The 17,297-nt window shown below is 31.1% G+C and overlaps 1 protein-coding gene across 2 annotated transcripts in view; it reads left to right on the top strand.

The window, feature by feature from the left end:
- The window catches only part of LOC114335322 (putative phosphoenolpyruvate synthase), a 153,531-nt gene that overhangs the window by 88,475 nt on the left and 47,759 nt on the right, over window positions 1-17,297 (top strand). For both annotated transcript variants that reach the window (XM_028285546.2, XM_028285545.2), the window contains exons 9-11: window positions 8,193-8,453; window positions 13,323-13,470; window positions 13,521-13,787. In XM_028285546.2, the coding sequence (XP_028141347.1) occupies window positions 8,193-8,453; window positions 13,323-13,470; window positions 13,521-13,787 (676 nt within the window). The remainder of the gene's footprint in view (window positions 1-8,192; window positions 8,454-13,322; window positions 13,471-13,520; window positions 13,788-17,297) is intronic.

Raw genomic sequence — 17,297 nt, 5'->3', positions numbered from 1 at the left:
CCAATCTTAATATTTTTAGGTCTAGAATCTACAACTTAGAGATTCGACATTCTTAATGAAACTTAACCTTAAAAGGGCCCGTAGTAATATAACTCCAAGAAAAAAAAAGAAGAGGAAAAAAGACAAAAAATTTGTTAATTAGTAAAAAATTCCCAGGAATCCAATTATCGAAACGGTATTTCAAAATGTTTAATCCCCGCGACGTTATTAAAAAAAAACAAATTATAAACAAATTTGAATATCCACAAGGAAGAATTTCCTGTAGCTGGCTGTATACCATTAATTACAAGTAAAATTTAATAAAAAATTTTGGTCCTGGTAAAAGGTATATTATTTTAAAAAACCCTATAGGGCTACAAACATCGAACAAAACGTTTTCGCTCTAAAAAGAGCATCATCAGTGTTGCAAGAACATGGTGAGCCAACCAAAAAATACGAAGGTCAAAGCCTTTCAAAAATGGACTAAAAGTCACATCAAAATGCTAACATAGCAAATTCCAAAGGATGGATATAATCCCTAAGGATACGGCCCTAGGATAACATATGACCCCCACACGTTGTAAGTGGGTCAAAGGTAACAAATTAGGTCATTATGTTACAAGAGCTGACAGGCTTGAATAATTTTCAAATGCCATTTTAGGGGGAAGTTTAATTGAAATTTGAATTTATCAATACATTTATCGAAAATATATAAAAAAATAAAAATAATAAGATTTAATACAGGTGAATACTTCTTTGGCAACAACCTCGTTTTTGCAATTGAAAATAGAGTAACATTTAATAAACAAATTCAATATCTCAAAAAATGTAAAATATTTTTGGACCAATTTTTTTGGTTAATACTGATAACATAGCGCAACTTCTTCTGTAAAATAAGATATTTTATAGTGCTTATTTAAAACGCTAAAACTAATTTTTTGCAAATTTGTTTTTAAAGTTTTATGTATAATTATTTAAATAAATAGGGGGTCAAATTTAATTTTGTAAGTCTTATGTGAAAAATTTACTCTTCAACTTTGCAGAAAATAATCCTATACACCTTCATTAATAATTGAATATCCTCAGCAGTTAAAAAATAAGTTTTTTTGCAAAAAATTACCCCTTTTTAATTATTTAAACAATGATCCCCTTGTATGATTTGGATACTTTCTTGAAAATATCTTTTGTACCCACCTAAACTTTGATATAAAATTTGTTTCAACCTGTACGAATTTACCTTTTGATTTACATGTAGTGTAATTTTATTTTACTAGACTAAATTGTTTTTCTTTCTAAATGTGTATAAAAATTCAGTTTTTCTAAATATGAAAAAATAATTTTTCTACGGGTAACGGTTAAAAAGTTACTCTAATTGTTTAGTAAGTAGTAAGTTTTTTAATTAGCAATTTTTTTTAGCAGCAATTTTTTTTAATTAAGATAGTAGTATAAATCTTCTTCTTTCATAAACTGTCCGAAGTATTACTGTGACCTTATAATTTTCTGACTTTAGTGTTTAAAAAAAATGAATTTGGATAAACAAATTAAATAACTTTTAAATTATTTGACAAATTGGTCTGAAATTTACAATATAATTTAAGCACGAGAAGTCTCAGGTCTCAGCATTCCGTGTAATAAGAAGGTTCTAACTTAATTTTTACATGTTATGAATTTTAACTATTTAGAATGGGAAATAAGCCACAATATTATTAAAAAATGATTTTTATTAACGTTTCGACGCCCAAATCGGGTGCCGTTGTCAAAATACAAAATACTATTAATATAAACAAAAATGTTGTTGCTTAGTAAAAAAATTCTTCTAATAATTTATTTAATTTGACTCATTTATATCGGCAATTCAGATACATATGATACATTTTAAAGTAGAAGACTTTAAAATGATATTGCCAATATTTATGAGTTGCGTTCCTGGGACGACTTTACTGAAAGATAGTTCATTCGATTACATGAAATCAACCCCAACTCTAACGCGAGAATTTTAATGTCACCGTTGCATGTGTTTGTCTTTTTAAAGACAGATCACATGCTACGATTTTTTTTGTGACGGATATTCTTGAGTTGGGGTTGATTTCATGTAATCGAATGAACTATCTTTCAGTAAAGTCGTCCCAGGAACGCAACTCATAAATATTGGCAATATCATTTTAAAGTCTTCTACTTTAAAATGTATCATATGTATCTGAATTGCCGATATAAATGAGTCAAATTAAATAAATTATTAGAAGAATTTTTTTACTAATCAACAACATTTTTGTTTATATTAATAGTATTTTGTATTTTGACAACGGCACCCGATTTGGGCGTCGAAACGTTAATAAAAATCATTTTTTAATAATATTGTGGCTTATTTCCCATTCTAAATAGTTAAAATTGTAAAAATGCCACAAGAAAATAGCTTCAGAACAATGTTATGAATATTTATAAAAACTCAAAATTTATGATTTATTTTGCAATTTTCTAAGCAACCAATAAGGATAGACATATTCAGCGAACGCCATATTGAAGTTTTTTTATATGATTTATGAGTTTCTTATTCTCAAATTTGTTTAGAATGCTTCACTTTTTAGTAATAGACGAAAAAAGCGAAAATTTACCGTTTTCAACGAAAACTTTTCGTTTATAAATTTGCAAAAGTCTGTGTGTTATTGCGTTGCCGCTCCACAAATACTTAGAACAGGTGTATCGATGGATTCTTATGTAGTTTTGCCTTCTGAATCCAAATCTGAAAACGGCATTTCGATATCTCTAACCGTCTTCGAGATAATCGACCTCAAAGTCTAAAATGTGACGTCTCAATCCGGTTATTTCCTACTGACGCACTAAACGTCAGCTCAAATGGTTGATTAGGAAGTAGGCTACTTTTTTAATCTTAATTTGTTCACCAAAGCATAGTTTATTTACATTTGAGTTTGACACTTCGTGAATGTCAAACTAAATTTTAAATTAATTATTAATAAAACATCAATGACATTTGATAGTGAATTTAATTATTATATAAAATAAATAAGATGTTCAAAAATACAATTTGAGTATATTTTAAAAGCAATAATTTATTAAGTAGGTATATATTTACGAGTGTACCTATCCTTTATAATACCTACTCTTTATAATGCCTTTATAATTCTAATGCCTACCCTTTATAATAAATGGACTGTTCCATTTGTTATGAAATTAAAATACAGGGTGTTCAGCAACTCTACCGACAAATGGAGGTTCCTCAGATAATTTTAAGACAATTTAACCCAATTCATCTAGTCCGAAAATGCTTCCTAAAGAAGCTAGAGCTATTTGAAGATGCCGTCTGGTAATTAGTTTATCTTAAATATCTCCAGAACGCTTCTATTTAGAAGAACGAAAATTGGTACACATATTTATCTTCCAGGGATAAATCGATTTCATTAATTGCAAATTTCTAGTACCGGTCATAGGCGTCCGTTTGGGCAGGGCATCAATTATATTATCGCATAACTTTTTTGTATTCAATTTTTAAGCACTTTTGAGTCTGGATTATTAAAATGTAAGGTATTATAGTACTAAAAGGTACTCTTACTTTAAGTCGATAGGATACACCGTTTTCTAGAAAAATCGATTTGAAAATTTTTCGTTGTTTGAATATCAAAAAAAAATTCAATATAAAAAATATTTAGAAAAATCAAAATTGGTACATTTATTTATATTCCACAGATGAATCGATTTTATTAATTGTGAATTTCTAGTACCGGTCATATGCGTCCGTTTTGGGTAGATCAACGGTTATTTTATCGCATACCTTTTTGTCTTTAATTTTTAAGGATTTTTGACACTAGATTATTAAATTATGAGGTATTGTAGTATTAAAAGTTACTCTTGCTTAAAGTTGGTAAAATACACCGTTTTTTTTAATTTTCAAATTTTTTTTCAAATTCAGGAAACGAAAAATTTTCAAATCGATTTTTTTAGAAAACGGTGTTGTTGCCCCACCCAAAACCACCACCCGAAGTCACCATAGATGGAATCGATTTATCTCTGGAAGATAAATATGTGTACCAATTTTCGTTTTTTTTAACTAAAAGCGTTCTGGAGGTATTCAAGAAAAACTAATTACAAGACGCCATCTTCAAAGAGCTCTAACTCCCTTAGGAAGCATTTTCGGACTAGGTGAATGTGGTTAAATCCTCTTAAAATTATCTGAGGAATCTCCTGTCTTCGTTTGTCGGTAGAGTTTCTGGACACCCTGTATAGTCGGTTCGCTAAACTCGAGACAACTGGCTAGTGATTTTAGTAGGTAATTTTTTTGTTTTTAGCGAATTTTGCCAAAATTGGCAAAATTACTAATTATTTAGTAATTATTAACTAGGTAATTAGTAATTATTTTTTTTTGTCAAATTGGCAAAATTATTGACTAAAATCACTTGCCAGTTGTGTCTGAGTTTAGCGAACCGACAGTATATGAAATAATATTGTTTGGTATAAAAAATTATGGTCTGATATGTGCAATTCTAATGAAAAAAAATATTTGAAGATTTTTCTCAAATTATGGATACCAACATTTTCATTTATAACTCTTTTATTTTTAATTTGACGAAGGAAAGTTATTCTTCATAAAAAGCTATTCATGTTCTAAGATTTATGATGCAACCAACATATTGTATAAAAAAATGTATAAACATTCTCAATTTCTTTGCAAAACGAAAATGCAGCAGCTGCATAATACTCTGGTTAAAGCGGAGAGTGCAGGAAGAGTCTATACCGGTTTCGGAGATCTTTTTCCCCTCATCAGTAAACCCATACCCTCTTCTCTCCGCTTTAACCATTTACCATAGCTTGGGCCTTCCCGAATTGCAAAAAAAGAAATGTCACGGATGAACTAGGGCCCTAGTTCATCCGTGACTAGTTTTTTTAGGTTTTTCGGATCATTCCAAACAGAAAAGGTCTTTAGCGACTTTTCTCTAAAGTTGATATTTTTTGACATATAAGCGATTAAAAATTTCGAAATCGGCCATTTTTAACCTTCAAAAACTATGTGAAAAACTTAAAATTTGAATGTTGCCAAGGTAGCTATTGTCCTTTTCATGAGCATTTTTCAGTGCGTAACAAATGATAGGAAAAAGGGTAAGTCCGTGATAATACACATTTATGACATTTATTCTAACATGACATTTTAGTTAAATCTGACAGTTGTCACATTTTATTTTCAATTTAGAATAAAAACAAATCAAACATGTTTCTTGCATTTATAAAATGGTATTTTCTTTGATTTGTATAGTCTTATAAATTATACAGATTATATTTGTAATATTATTATCTAATTAAAAAAAATATTTTTATTAAGGCGCCATCTATCGACAACTAGAATAACTAGAATAAGTGCCGGTTGTTCCAACGTTAATCAACATTGATCACTATCAAATATTTAATTACTGTCACAACTGTCAATGTCAACTTTGGTTGGGTTGCTGAAAACATAGTTAATTATAATTATGAGATTAGTTAGTCCATTAACATAACAATTATTAACATAATTGATTAAATAATTTCATAATTGTCATCAATAATTATGTTTTCGGCAACCCAACCAAAGTTGACATTGACAGTTGTGACAGTAATTAAGTATTTGATAGTGATCAATGTTGATTAGCGTTCGACCAACCGGCCCTAGATGTTGTAAATGTCTGTAATCACGGACGTGCCTTTTTTCTGTCACATACAATTTAATGCGTTAGAAAGAAATCGAAAAACTGTGACGCACTGAAAGATGATCATGAGAAAAAGAATAGATATTCTTTAAACATCGATTGATGAAATCCCGAAGAGTTTTTTGCAATACAGTGTTAAAAACTCATTTGTTTTTTAATTTCTAATCACGCGTGCGCGACACCGTTGCATGTGTATACAGTATGGTGCAAATGAAAGGAATAAATTCGTTATTTTGTAAGCCGGCGACTTTAAGGAAAAAACCCGAAAAAGGTCGATTTTTATTTTTAAGTTATGATATTGTGGCATATATGGTATACTAGTGACGTCATCCTTCTGGGCGTGATGACGTAATCGATGATTTTTTTAAATGAGAATAGGGGTCGTGTGGTAGCTCATTTGAAAGATTCTTCAATTCTCTATTCAATAATGTAAACATTTACATAATTATTTATACAGGGTGTCCAAAAAATTTTTATTAAATTAAATTATTTGACAAAAAAAGAAGTAGAAGGACAGCCTGTATAAATAATTATATAAATGTTTATATTACTGAATAGAGAATTGAAGACCCTTTCAAATGAGCTAGCACACAACCCCTATTCTCATTTAAAAAAATCATCGATTACGTCATCACGCCCAGATGGATAACGTCACTAGTATACCATATATGCCACAATATCATAACTTTAAAAAAAAATTGACGTGTTTCGGGATATTTCCTTAAAGTCGCCGGTTTACGAAATAACAAATTTATTCCTTTCATTTGCACCATACTGTCGGTGGAAAATAGTGTCGCGCACGCTTGATTAGCAATTAAAAAACAAAGGAGTTTTGAATATTGTATTGCAAAAAACTCTTCGGGATTTCATCAATCGATGTTTAAAGAATATCTATCTACCTTGGCAATATTCAAATTTTCAGTTTTCACATAGTTTTTGAGGGTTAAAAATGGCCGATTTCGCAATTTTTCAATTTTTAATCGCTTATATGTCAAAAACTATCAACTTAAGAAAAATGTCACTAAAGACCTTCTCTGTTTGGAATGATCCAAAATACCTAAAAAAACTTTGTTCCATGCAAAAAATATAATTTTAGGAAAAAAACAAAAAAAACGTTTAAAAAATTTTTGGGCCACTTTTGTTCCTGGCAACATGCAAATTTGTTAAAAGGGGTCCTTTTTGAGTAAGATTGTGCAAAAAATCCGAATCGGAATATTTTTCCAAGCGGAAGCGCAGTGGCTTTCTGGACTATTATACTTTTTATATTGTGTCATATAAATAATAAAAACGTGGTTAAAAACGTGGTATAAAAAGTTCTATTTTTATAAAAGTGTAATTATTTTAAGTAAAATACGTGGTGTTCTATTAAAAATATCAAAGTTCATGAGGACTTACGATGTAAGTGGAAGAAATAGAGAGCTAAAAATATTTTAGAATCTTAGCTCAGCTACAGTTATGGATAACTAAACTTTAGATATTATGAATCTAACGTGTGGTTTAGGTGAAACACCCTGTATATCGATGGTAATATCCAGGAACCCAATTAGATGTAAGTTAGTAGTGGACGACCATATAATCGAATAGGTAATGGATTGCAGATACTTAGGTGTGGAAATATCTACCGACAGGCATCTGTGGCAAGAATCAAAACAGCAGGCAATGAAAGCAGCGAGAATATCTGGTTTCCTGAGGGATATAATCTGGCGGAATAAATATATGAGCACCGAAAGCAAAGTCCGCATTTATAAGACATGTGTTAGACCCGTACTGACATACGCAGCTGAGACAAGGGCCGAGACAACAAAGACCAAACAGATAATGAGAACAACAGAGATGAAAACCCTAAGATCCATAAGAGGTATCACACTCAGAGATAGAGTACGAAACGAAGACACATTGAGAGAGCTAGGCGTTCAGGACGTAGTGAGATGGACAAGAGCGCGACGACGCATGTGGAGGGACCACGTAGATCGGATGGACCCTGAACGTATGGCGCATTGGGCGAAAACACAGAAGCCCAACACCAAGCGACCCATAGGAAGACCCAAAAAACGATGGTACGAGAGTTGGAGCTCCGGATCGCAGCAAAGACTGTAACAGAAGAAACAGGACATAGTCCTATTACAAGAAAAAGAAGACCCTGTATAAAATGATAATTTTTTTAAATATTTTAATTCATTTGTTTTCTGTTTATAGTTGGTTTATGTGTTTTCTTTTTTTTTTGTTTTTTTACAAATTTTTTATATATTTATTTTTTTGTTTTTAATAATTATTACTTAAAAGCTCGAAAATTTGTTTCTGTTCTTTATTTTTTGTTTGTTTAGTTTGACTCTTTATATGTAATTATTACAAAACTTTACACATGAAATAAATGAAACTGCATTCGCTTTTCGAATTGTTATTTTCGTCAAGTTCGTAACTGCTTGTATCTGCAAAATAAATTAAAACCGCGTTTTATTTGGTTTTGCCAAAATTAAATTTCAAAATTAAATTTATTTAAATGTAACATTTTTCTTTTAGGATCGAGGAGTCGTTTAAAACTAATTCAATATGCCCGGAAGTTCAAAATTCAATTATAAACCAACTTAAAAAATATTCACATGATTCAGAGACGTTGATTTGGGCAGTAAGGTCATCAGCCATTGGAGAAGATTCTGACGAATTGTCAGCAGCTGGTCAATACGAGACATTTTTGGGTTGTAAAAATGAAGAGGAGCTTTTTAACAATATTCTAGCATGTTGGGCTTCTTTATACAACTACAAAAGTGTGCAGTATCGATGGTAAGTATAATATGATATTTCACTATTCTAAATTCTAAATTCCGTAAAGAGGCCCCCGCAGCGTGAAGCTTGCGGGGGGCCCCAATCGCTTAGGGGCCCCATCTTGTCATCTGATATTATGTAAAAATCTGTTATTGTTATATTGTTGTACTTACGTTGTGTGTAACGTAAATTTCTAAATAGACGTATTTGCCAAATGAATCATCTCATAATATCTAGAAACTTAATCCCTTCCGGCCTACCGAAATTGTATGGTAACGACAATAAACTATAATGCTTTGTACGTGACTATTGAAAGATTTGAGAATTGCAATTTGCCGAAATGGGGTTTCTCTTTAATCTTTACCTACGTTTAGTATTTCGATACAATTATCCAGAGGCATAACAGAGGCTCCTGCAGCATGAAGCCCCAATATGTCAAGCGCCCCATCTTGTTGTCTAATGTAAAAATGTGTTTTTATATTATTTGCATACATACGATTTTAAGCAGTGCAGTATTGAAAATGGAGTTGTCCATCCGAATTAATAAAATTGTAGGTATATTCGCTGATAGTAGATAGTGCACGAAGAAAATTGTTGATCTCATAGAATAATACTAATGCAATCATTTAGTAATTTTTGTTCCATTTTATTGTATACCAATAAAGACGAAAAATGTCGTCATAAACAATGCATGAATACACCAATAGCTCAGTAAATGACAGTTTTGGAGTAAAATTATCAGCGTCACGACGGACATATTTGCTTGACAATTTGGATTTAGGTTCTAGTTATACTCCACTTCAAAGTTGGATTTAAGCCGTTGGTTGCTTTTACTTCGGGGGGTGACACCCCTGGTTGGTGTGGAAAACATACGTTTAACATAAGTCTGGAAATGTATAAATTGACTAATTATAAGCAACTTTTGTTCTTCTATAGAGTTTCTTAATATATGCTAATACTTTTCAAGTCATTTGCGAGTGAAAATGTTTATTAAAAAAAAAACAACGTTTTCAGACGGGTTTTTCGCAAATAACTTAAAAATAGATATTTATCGAATTAAATATTAGATATCGAAAAAATATTTGTAGCAAAAATGTAGCTTATAAGATTCAGAAAATGGTGTACTTATTCATGAAGTCTATCAACACAGTAAAAGCACAGTTGAAGCTCATGAAAAATTATTCTTATTTGTCCAATTCCAAATCGAATATTTTAACCTGAAATAACCAAAAAACTAAGCAATTTTCTGGAAAAACTCTTAAAACTTTTTTAAATGTTTCAAAAAAAGATTTATTTTTATTTTTTATAAAAGTTTCTAGCATCAAAACTATACGAGTTAGGCTCAAAATAAAGTTGGCCCCTTTTTTGGTAAAAATATCGTGAAAATCTGCCCCTATTTCGCACCTCAAATAAAATTTATCATTAGCGCTTTATAATTTATATTACTTTAAATATTTATTGTTTATATGATCTGTAAGTTTGACCGGTTCAAAGTTCTTATTTTTGAAAAAATTTTAGTTTTTTTTATTTTGGAAAAAGCCTTTTTTTCAAAATAACTTAAAAAGTATTAGTGATACGAAAAATCTCAATGAGTAAAGAAATGTAGGTAGGTCTTGCTTTTATAAACATTTTGGCTTTATTTTATTTTTCTGTAAGACAAAAATTGGTTAAGACATGGCTGTTTAAAATTTGCATATACTTGTGATTAGTGACTCGTTCAAGCCCTTAAACTAGAACCCTTTTAAAAATAAGCACTTTGAACCGGTGAAACTTACAGGTCGTATAAAAAAGTTAGGTAATTTGTAAGGCGATGATGATTAGTTTCTAAAAAAAATGGTATTAACTGTATTTTGAGCGTAACTGGCTTAGTTTTGATGCTAGAAACTGTGTAAAAAATAAAGCTTCTTTTAAACACTTAAAAAAGTTCTAATGAGTTTCCTCGAACAGTATTTCATTTTTTGGTTATTTCACGTTGAAATATTCGATTTGGAATTTGACGAAGAATAAGTCAATTTCATGAACTACAGTTTTCTTTTACTGAGTCGGTAGACTTCATTTTTGTTTCACTTTTTTTTATAAGCTTGATACATTTTTGCTAACAATGTTCTTTTCGATCGAATACTTACCCTTTGAACTATTTGCGAAAAATTGCCTAAAAACGTGGTTTTTTTGTTAAACAATAAACATTTTTACTCGTAAATAACTCGAAAAGTCTCGAGTTGACCACTTCTGTGGTGACACTGAAAATTACACGGTATCGCCATATTTTACGTTGATTTACTGGGCTGTAACACATATAGGTATTTGTTACACATGTCGCATTGGGTGATTTTTTAAAGGGGGCCCCATTTCCAATTCTGCGGGGGGCCCCGACGGAGTTTGTTACGCCACTGCGTTTGGTAGTGGAACCGATTAGTTTAACCGTTCAAGCATTTATATGTTTATAAAAATGTTGTTATAATTTTTTTTATTTTTCTTATTAAAATCGTATATTCTTATAATATGTCTATTGTTCGAGCCATTTAAATATTGCATTAATTTTAGTTGTCTGTTTGATGCACACGCAGTATTCAAAACCGTTGGATTAATATAAACACATTCTTCCACTTATAGACGATTTAATTTATTTTGATAATAATTGGTTCAGAGAAAATTTTGTCATACGATTCAGCTGTTTGCTGCATAGAAAAAATCTTTACGATACGCTGGGGACAGAAATTAACCGTTGATGTGCCGGGAAGGATACGTCGCAGGGACTGGTCATGTTTTCTTCCATACCGCGTGATAAAAACATTTTTTTAATTATTTTACGTTGTTAGATCCAATAGAAATATACTGTTTTCGTTATTCATTTTTGTGCGATCTTTTATACTAACTTAGGGTAAGAACAGAACAAGTGGGTCGAGGTGGAGGTGTAGGTCGCGGTGGATGCTACTAGTTAAGTCGCGGTCGATGTCGACAGCACATAGCAAGGAGGTCACCTGCGCTGTCAGTCGAGCTAGAACCACTGATTTAGATAAATAGAGGTTTTTTAATAAAAATAATTTTATTTACTTTCTAACCCGGGGTAGTTGTTGACGACGGGTAGTTTTCAAGCGTGCCCCACACTTATAATAAAAGCAACTACAACTAACACAACCTACAACTAAGCGTATCTAAGACCGAATAGTTTGATGAGGTTTTCCAGGTTTTTCCTTATGTTTTATAATGGGTTTACTTTTAGAACGGGAAGATAATTTTACATTATGATTGACAGGAAGGCCCTGGCAACAGACAATAATGGGTCTTTAATGTGGGTGCCTGGTCATGGAGGGGTGTATGGGAATGAACGAGCAGATATGTTGGCAAAACAAGGCTCTAGAAAAACTTTTGAAGGCCCAGAATCTTTGTGTGGTATCATTAAAGATGCTACAAAAACGAGGTTCAGAAATGGCTGACAAGGAATCATCAAATGAAATAGAGAACCACTCAAGGGCAAATCCAAACTAAAATAATCAAGAACATTGATAAAACCTCTCGAACAATTTGATGAACCTCAATAAACGAGAGATCAAAACGGTCACTGTAATAGTGACAGGACAGGACATTGCTGTTTAAGAAACCACCTATACAAACTAGGTAAGCTGAATGAACCAATGTTGCAGAAAGTGCAAAATAGAAGAAGAGACTCTCATACATATACTGCACCATTGCAATGAAAAGCAAAAAATACGGATGAAATTTACTTTCGTTAAATAATGCCCTAATTTATCCTTATTAAACTACGTATAATATACCGGGTGTCCACTTATATTTTCCCCCATTTTAACTGCCTATAACTTCTCAACGGCTCAAGATAGAAATATGCGGTTTTCGCTGAAATGTTTTATTTTAGTAAAAGTTTTGTCTGAATAGATTGAATTTTTTATATCGCTTTCAAATACGAAAAAAAATGGCGGATTTAAAAAAAAACGTTGTTGACTTTTTTTTTAATGGAACACCCAGCATATTTTTTTGTAAATTGAAAGAAAGGTCATTCACCTATCCAGCGATATACAGTTTTTCAAAATCGGTTGTCAAATATGTAAATAACTGAGCAAAATGATATTATGTTATGTGATTTCCACATTGCATCTCTCATTTTAAAAATTAATTGCTCAGTCATTTGGCAACCGATTTTAAAATTTTTTATATCGCTGGATAGGCAAATGACCGTTTTTTCAAGATACAAAAAAATATACTGGGTGTTTTAATAAAAACAGTCAACAACGTTTTTTTTTTCAAAAATCCGCCATTTTTTATTTAAAAGCGATATAAGAAATGGTCACTTACCTAAAAACTTGAAAAAACGGTCATTTATCTATCCAGCGATATAAAAAATTTTAAAAATCGGTTGTCAAATGACTGAGCAATTAATTTTTAAAATGAGATGCAATGTGGAAATCACATAACTTGGTTAGTTATGTTATTTAGGTATGTGATATCCACGTTGCACCTCTCATTTTAAAAATTAATTACTCAGTGATTTGACAACTGATTTTGAAAAACTTTATATCGCTAGATAGGTGGATGACCTTTCTTTGAATTTACAAAAGAATATACTGTGTGTTCCATTAAAAAAAAGTCAACAACGTTTTTTTCAAAAATCCGCCATATTTTATTTCGTATTTGAAAGCGATATAAAAAATTCAATCCATTCAGACAAAACTTTTACTAAAATAAAATATTTCAGTGAAAGCCGCATATTTTTATCTTGAGCCGTTTAGAAGTTATAGGCAGTTAAAATAAGGGAAAATATAAGTGGACACCCGGTATATTAAAGTATATTGTATATCTAGAAGTTGAAATGTCATTCGATATGCGATCCTTATTTCATCAACTTTATTGACTTTATTTCTTATATTGTAGGCAACATGGGTTACCGATTATAACGGAAATGGCAGTAGTAGTACAAAAAATGATTCAGGCTACTGCAGCAGGTGTTCTTTTTACTTGTCACCCTTCAACATCTAATCCTTCACAAATGGTCATTACATCAAACTTTGGACTTGGTGAAGTAAGAATACTATAAAAAAAATTCAAAATAATAATTTTAAAATTTTGTAGACTGTAGTTTCTGGAGAAAGCGACCCTGATAATTTTATCCTTAATAGAACTTGGAATGAACAAATTTATGTTATGGACAAGAGCCTGGGCAATAAACACAAAGTATTAAAAATGACAAACGGAAGTTTAGAGGAAATTATAGACAATCAGATATACAGCGAAGCTTGGAGTATATCGGAGAAACAGGCTGTCGATTTGGGTAAAATTGGTATTTTATTAGAGCAAGCTTTTGGAAATCCTAGAGACATTGAATGGGCCTATTCGGATGTAAGTGGGTTCTTATTCTTCTTCTTCTAGTGCCGACTCCACAAATGAAGGTTGGCTACAATCATTGCAAATTCGTCTCTATCTTCTGCTTTGCTGAAAAACGTCTGTCTGTTTAACCCGGTCCAGTGGCGAATGATTTTCAGCCAGGATATTTGTCGTCTACCAGGACCCCTTTTTTCTTCGATTTTACCCTTCATAATCAGCTGTAATAACTCGTATTTATCATTTCTAAGTATGTGCCCCAAATATGCTGTTTTTCTCTTTAATGGTGGTCAAAAGTTCTCTGTCTCTGCCCATTCTGTGCAACACCATATCATAATATGATTCTTATTAAATTCGTCTTTGATTAGGGTTCTTATTAAAAACAAATAACGTGTGATAAATATGATACAAAAACTATGTATGTATTAGACCGGGAGATATACACAAGTTCAGCCACGATTTTCTCAGTCCTGCCTTTTGCAATACTGGAAGGGTAGACGAAGTACTTACAATCTGTGGAAACATCCACAAATTTCCTGTGACATTTTCCTGTAAACACTAGATTTTCCCAAAAAATAAAAATAGGGTTTTGCGATGAATTTCTAAGTCCTGCCATATCCGTTTAATGACAGGATACTATCGATTTTATGAAGAAAACTTTTTGGACGGAAGGGATGCAAACGGGCTAACGGAGTATATACAGAGAGCACGTAAAGGTTGGAATAAATTCATTTTCTCAAGAATGGACAATTTTGGAAAAAAATCCAGAAATAGGTCGATTTTTATTTTTAAATTAGGACTTTTTGGTTTGGCATATATATCATACTAGTGACGTCACCCATTTGGGCGTGATGACGTCATTGATGATTTTTTTAAATGAGAATAGGGGTGGTGTTATAGCTCATTTGAAAGGTAATTTAATTCTCTATTCAGTAATATAAACATTAACATAATTATTTATACAGGGTGTCCAAAAAAAGTTTTTTGAATTAAATTTATTGACATAAAAAGAAGAATCTGTGTAATTTATTTATTTCCAAATACATTTTACTGCTATCATAAAACAGGAAAAAATGTTTATTTGACAAATAAATATTGTTTTTTGCAAATTCAATATTAAAGCAGCCACCCACCTGCCTTTTGACAATTAGAGCATTTAATTTAATCGAAAAGCCCTGATTTTTTTTCAAATAAAATTTTTTTTCTGTTTTGTGAGAGCAGTAAAATGTATTTTGAATTAAATAAATTACACAGTCTTAAGTCTTCTTTTTATGTCAAAAAATTTAATAAAAAAATGTTTTTTTTCGACACGTTTCGACACGGCACGACACGGATAAATAATTATGTTAATGTTTACATTACTGAATAGATAATTAAATCACCTTTCAAATGAACTATCACACGACCCCTATTCTCATTTAAAAAAATCATCGATGACGTCATTATGCCCAAATGAGTGACGTCACTAGTATGTTATATATGTCAAAAAGTCCTAATTTAAAAATAAAAATTGACCTGTTTCGGGATTTTTTCCAAAATCGTCCATTTTCGAGAAAATGAATTTATTCCAACCTTTACGTGCTCACTGTATGTATATAAACATGTAAGGAAAATAATGAAATTTTCATGATTTTCTGGGTCCTGCCAACTAAATAAATTAAACATATTTATTTCAAAATGATCAAAAAAAATATTGGCATGACATCTCCTAATTTTTAAGTATTCGCGGTGTGCAAGTACTCGGAAGGGATACGCGAAACGATCGCGAATAGCGGAGAAATATTGCAACTTTCTTAAATAATTCATATTGTCAATTGAAATTGTCAAATTGACGTACATTTCATACCTATTGTCATTTAAGAAGAAAAAATATATATTACTTTACAATATTGATATGATATGCAATTATTATATAAAGGTAAATTTAATTAATTGTATTTTGATTGCAGTACTGCATTTTAATAACTAATTTTATTTACTACATACAATTGTTTACGTTTTTATAACATAACCTAAATCTTATTTTTCCCTGAACACCCTGTATATAATTTTAAGATTCCTAAGATCATTTTAAGACAATTTAACACAATTCACTAAGTTTCACAATTCACAATGTTTCCTAAGGGAGCTAGAGCTCTTTGAAGATGGCGCCTTGTAATTAGTTCTTTTTTATATCTCCAGAACGCTTCCATTTCGATACACAAAAACTGGTCCGCCTTTTTATCTTCCAAAGATAAATCGATTCTATCAATTGCGAATCTCTAGTACCGGTCATAGGAGTCCGTTTTGGGTATGACAACGGTTATTTTATCGTATAACTTTTTTGTCTTCAACTTTTAAGCATTTTTGACACTATATTATTAAATTGTGAGGTATTCTAGTACTAAAAGGTACTCTTGTTGCTTTAAGTCGGTAGGATGCACCGTTTTCTATAAAAATCAATTTTAAAATTTTTCCTATTTTGAATTTAAGAAAAATTTGAATAAAAAAATAAACAAAAACGGTGTATTTATCGACTTAAAGCAAGAGTAACTTTTAGTACTAGAATACCTCATAATTTAATACTCTACTGTCAAAAATGCTTAAAAATTAAAGCAAGTTATGAGATTTCGTTGATCTACTCAAGACGGACGCCTATGACCGATACTAGAAATTCACAATTTATAAACTCGATTCATCTCTGGAAGAGAAATAAACGTACCAGTTTTCGTTTCTCTAAATAGTTTTTTTTATTTTTTTTTCAAATTTAAAACCGCAAAATTTTTTAAATCGATTTTTCTAGAACCTGGCGTATCCTACCGACTTAAAGCAAGAGTATCTTTTAGTACAAGAATACCCTATAGTTTAATAATCCAGTGTCAAAAATGCTTAAAAGTTAAACACAGAAAAGTTATGCGATAAAATATCCGTTTCCTTACCCTAAACGAACGGCTATGACCGGTACTAAAAATTGACAATTGATGGAATCGATTTATCTCTGAAAGATAAATAGGTCTACCAATTTTCGTTTTTCTAAATAGAAGTGTTCTGGAGCTATTCTAAAAAAAACTAATTACAATACGCCATCTTTAAAGAGCTTTAGTTTCCTTAGGAAACATTATCGGACTAGGTGAATTGAGTTAAATTTTCTTAAAATTATCTGAGGAATCCCCGAGCTTCGTTTGTTAGAATAGAATAGTTTCTGGACACCCTGTATAATAGGTACAATCCCTACTATAACCAATTAATTGTAAAATTATTGATTTTCTTCCTATTACTTTTATTACGTTTACTTAGATACAAATATGATCTAATCGCTTAAAATAAAGATCTTACAGTTTGGTATTAGATTTGAAAGGTGTGTAAAAATCCGAGACATTACTCAGGATAATATTTAATACCGTACGATTGTTTTACCGATATAAAAATTAATTTTTATGTATTAAATATCTTTGCGATTATCCTGCCACGTTGTAAACGGTTTTAGATTAGTGTTTTTTAAGCATACTTGACATGCCATGACTCAGAAAATTGTGGTGATATGAATAT

The sequence above is a fragment of the Diabrotica virgifera genome, chromosome 4 (genome assembly GCF_917563875.1).
Source record: "Diabrotica virgifera virgifera chromosome 4, PGI_DIABVI_V3a".
NCBI lineage: Eukaryota > Metazoa > Arthropoda > Insecta > Coleoptera > Chrysomelidae > Diabrotica > Diabrotica virgifera.
The sequence above is the reverse complement of the archived record's forward strand: the minus strand, read 5'-3'. Positions and strand labels throughout refer to the sequence as shown.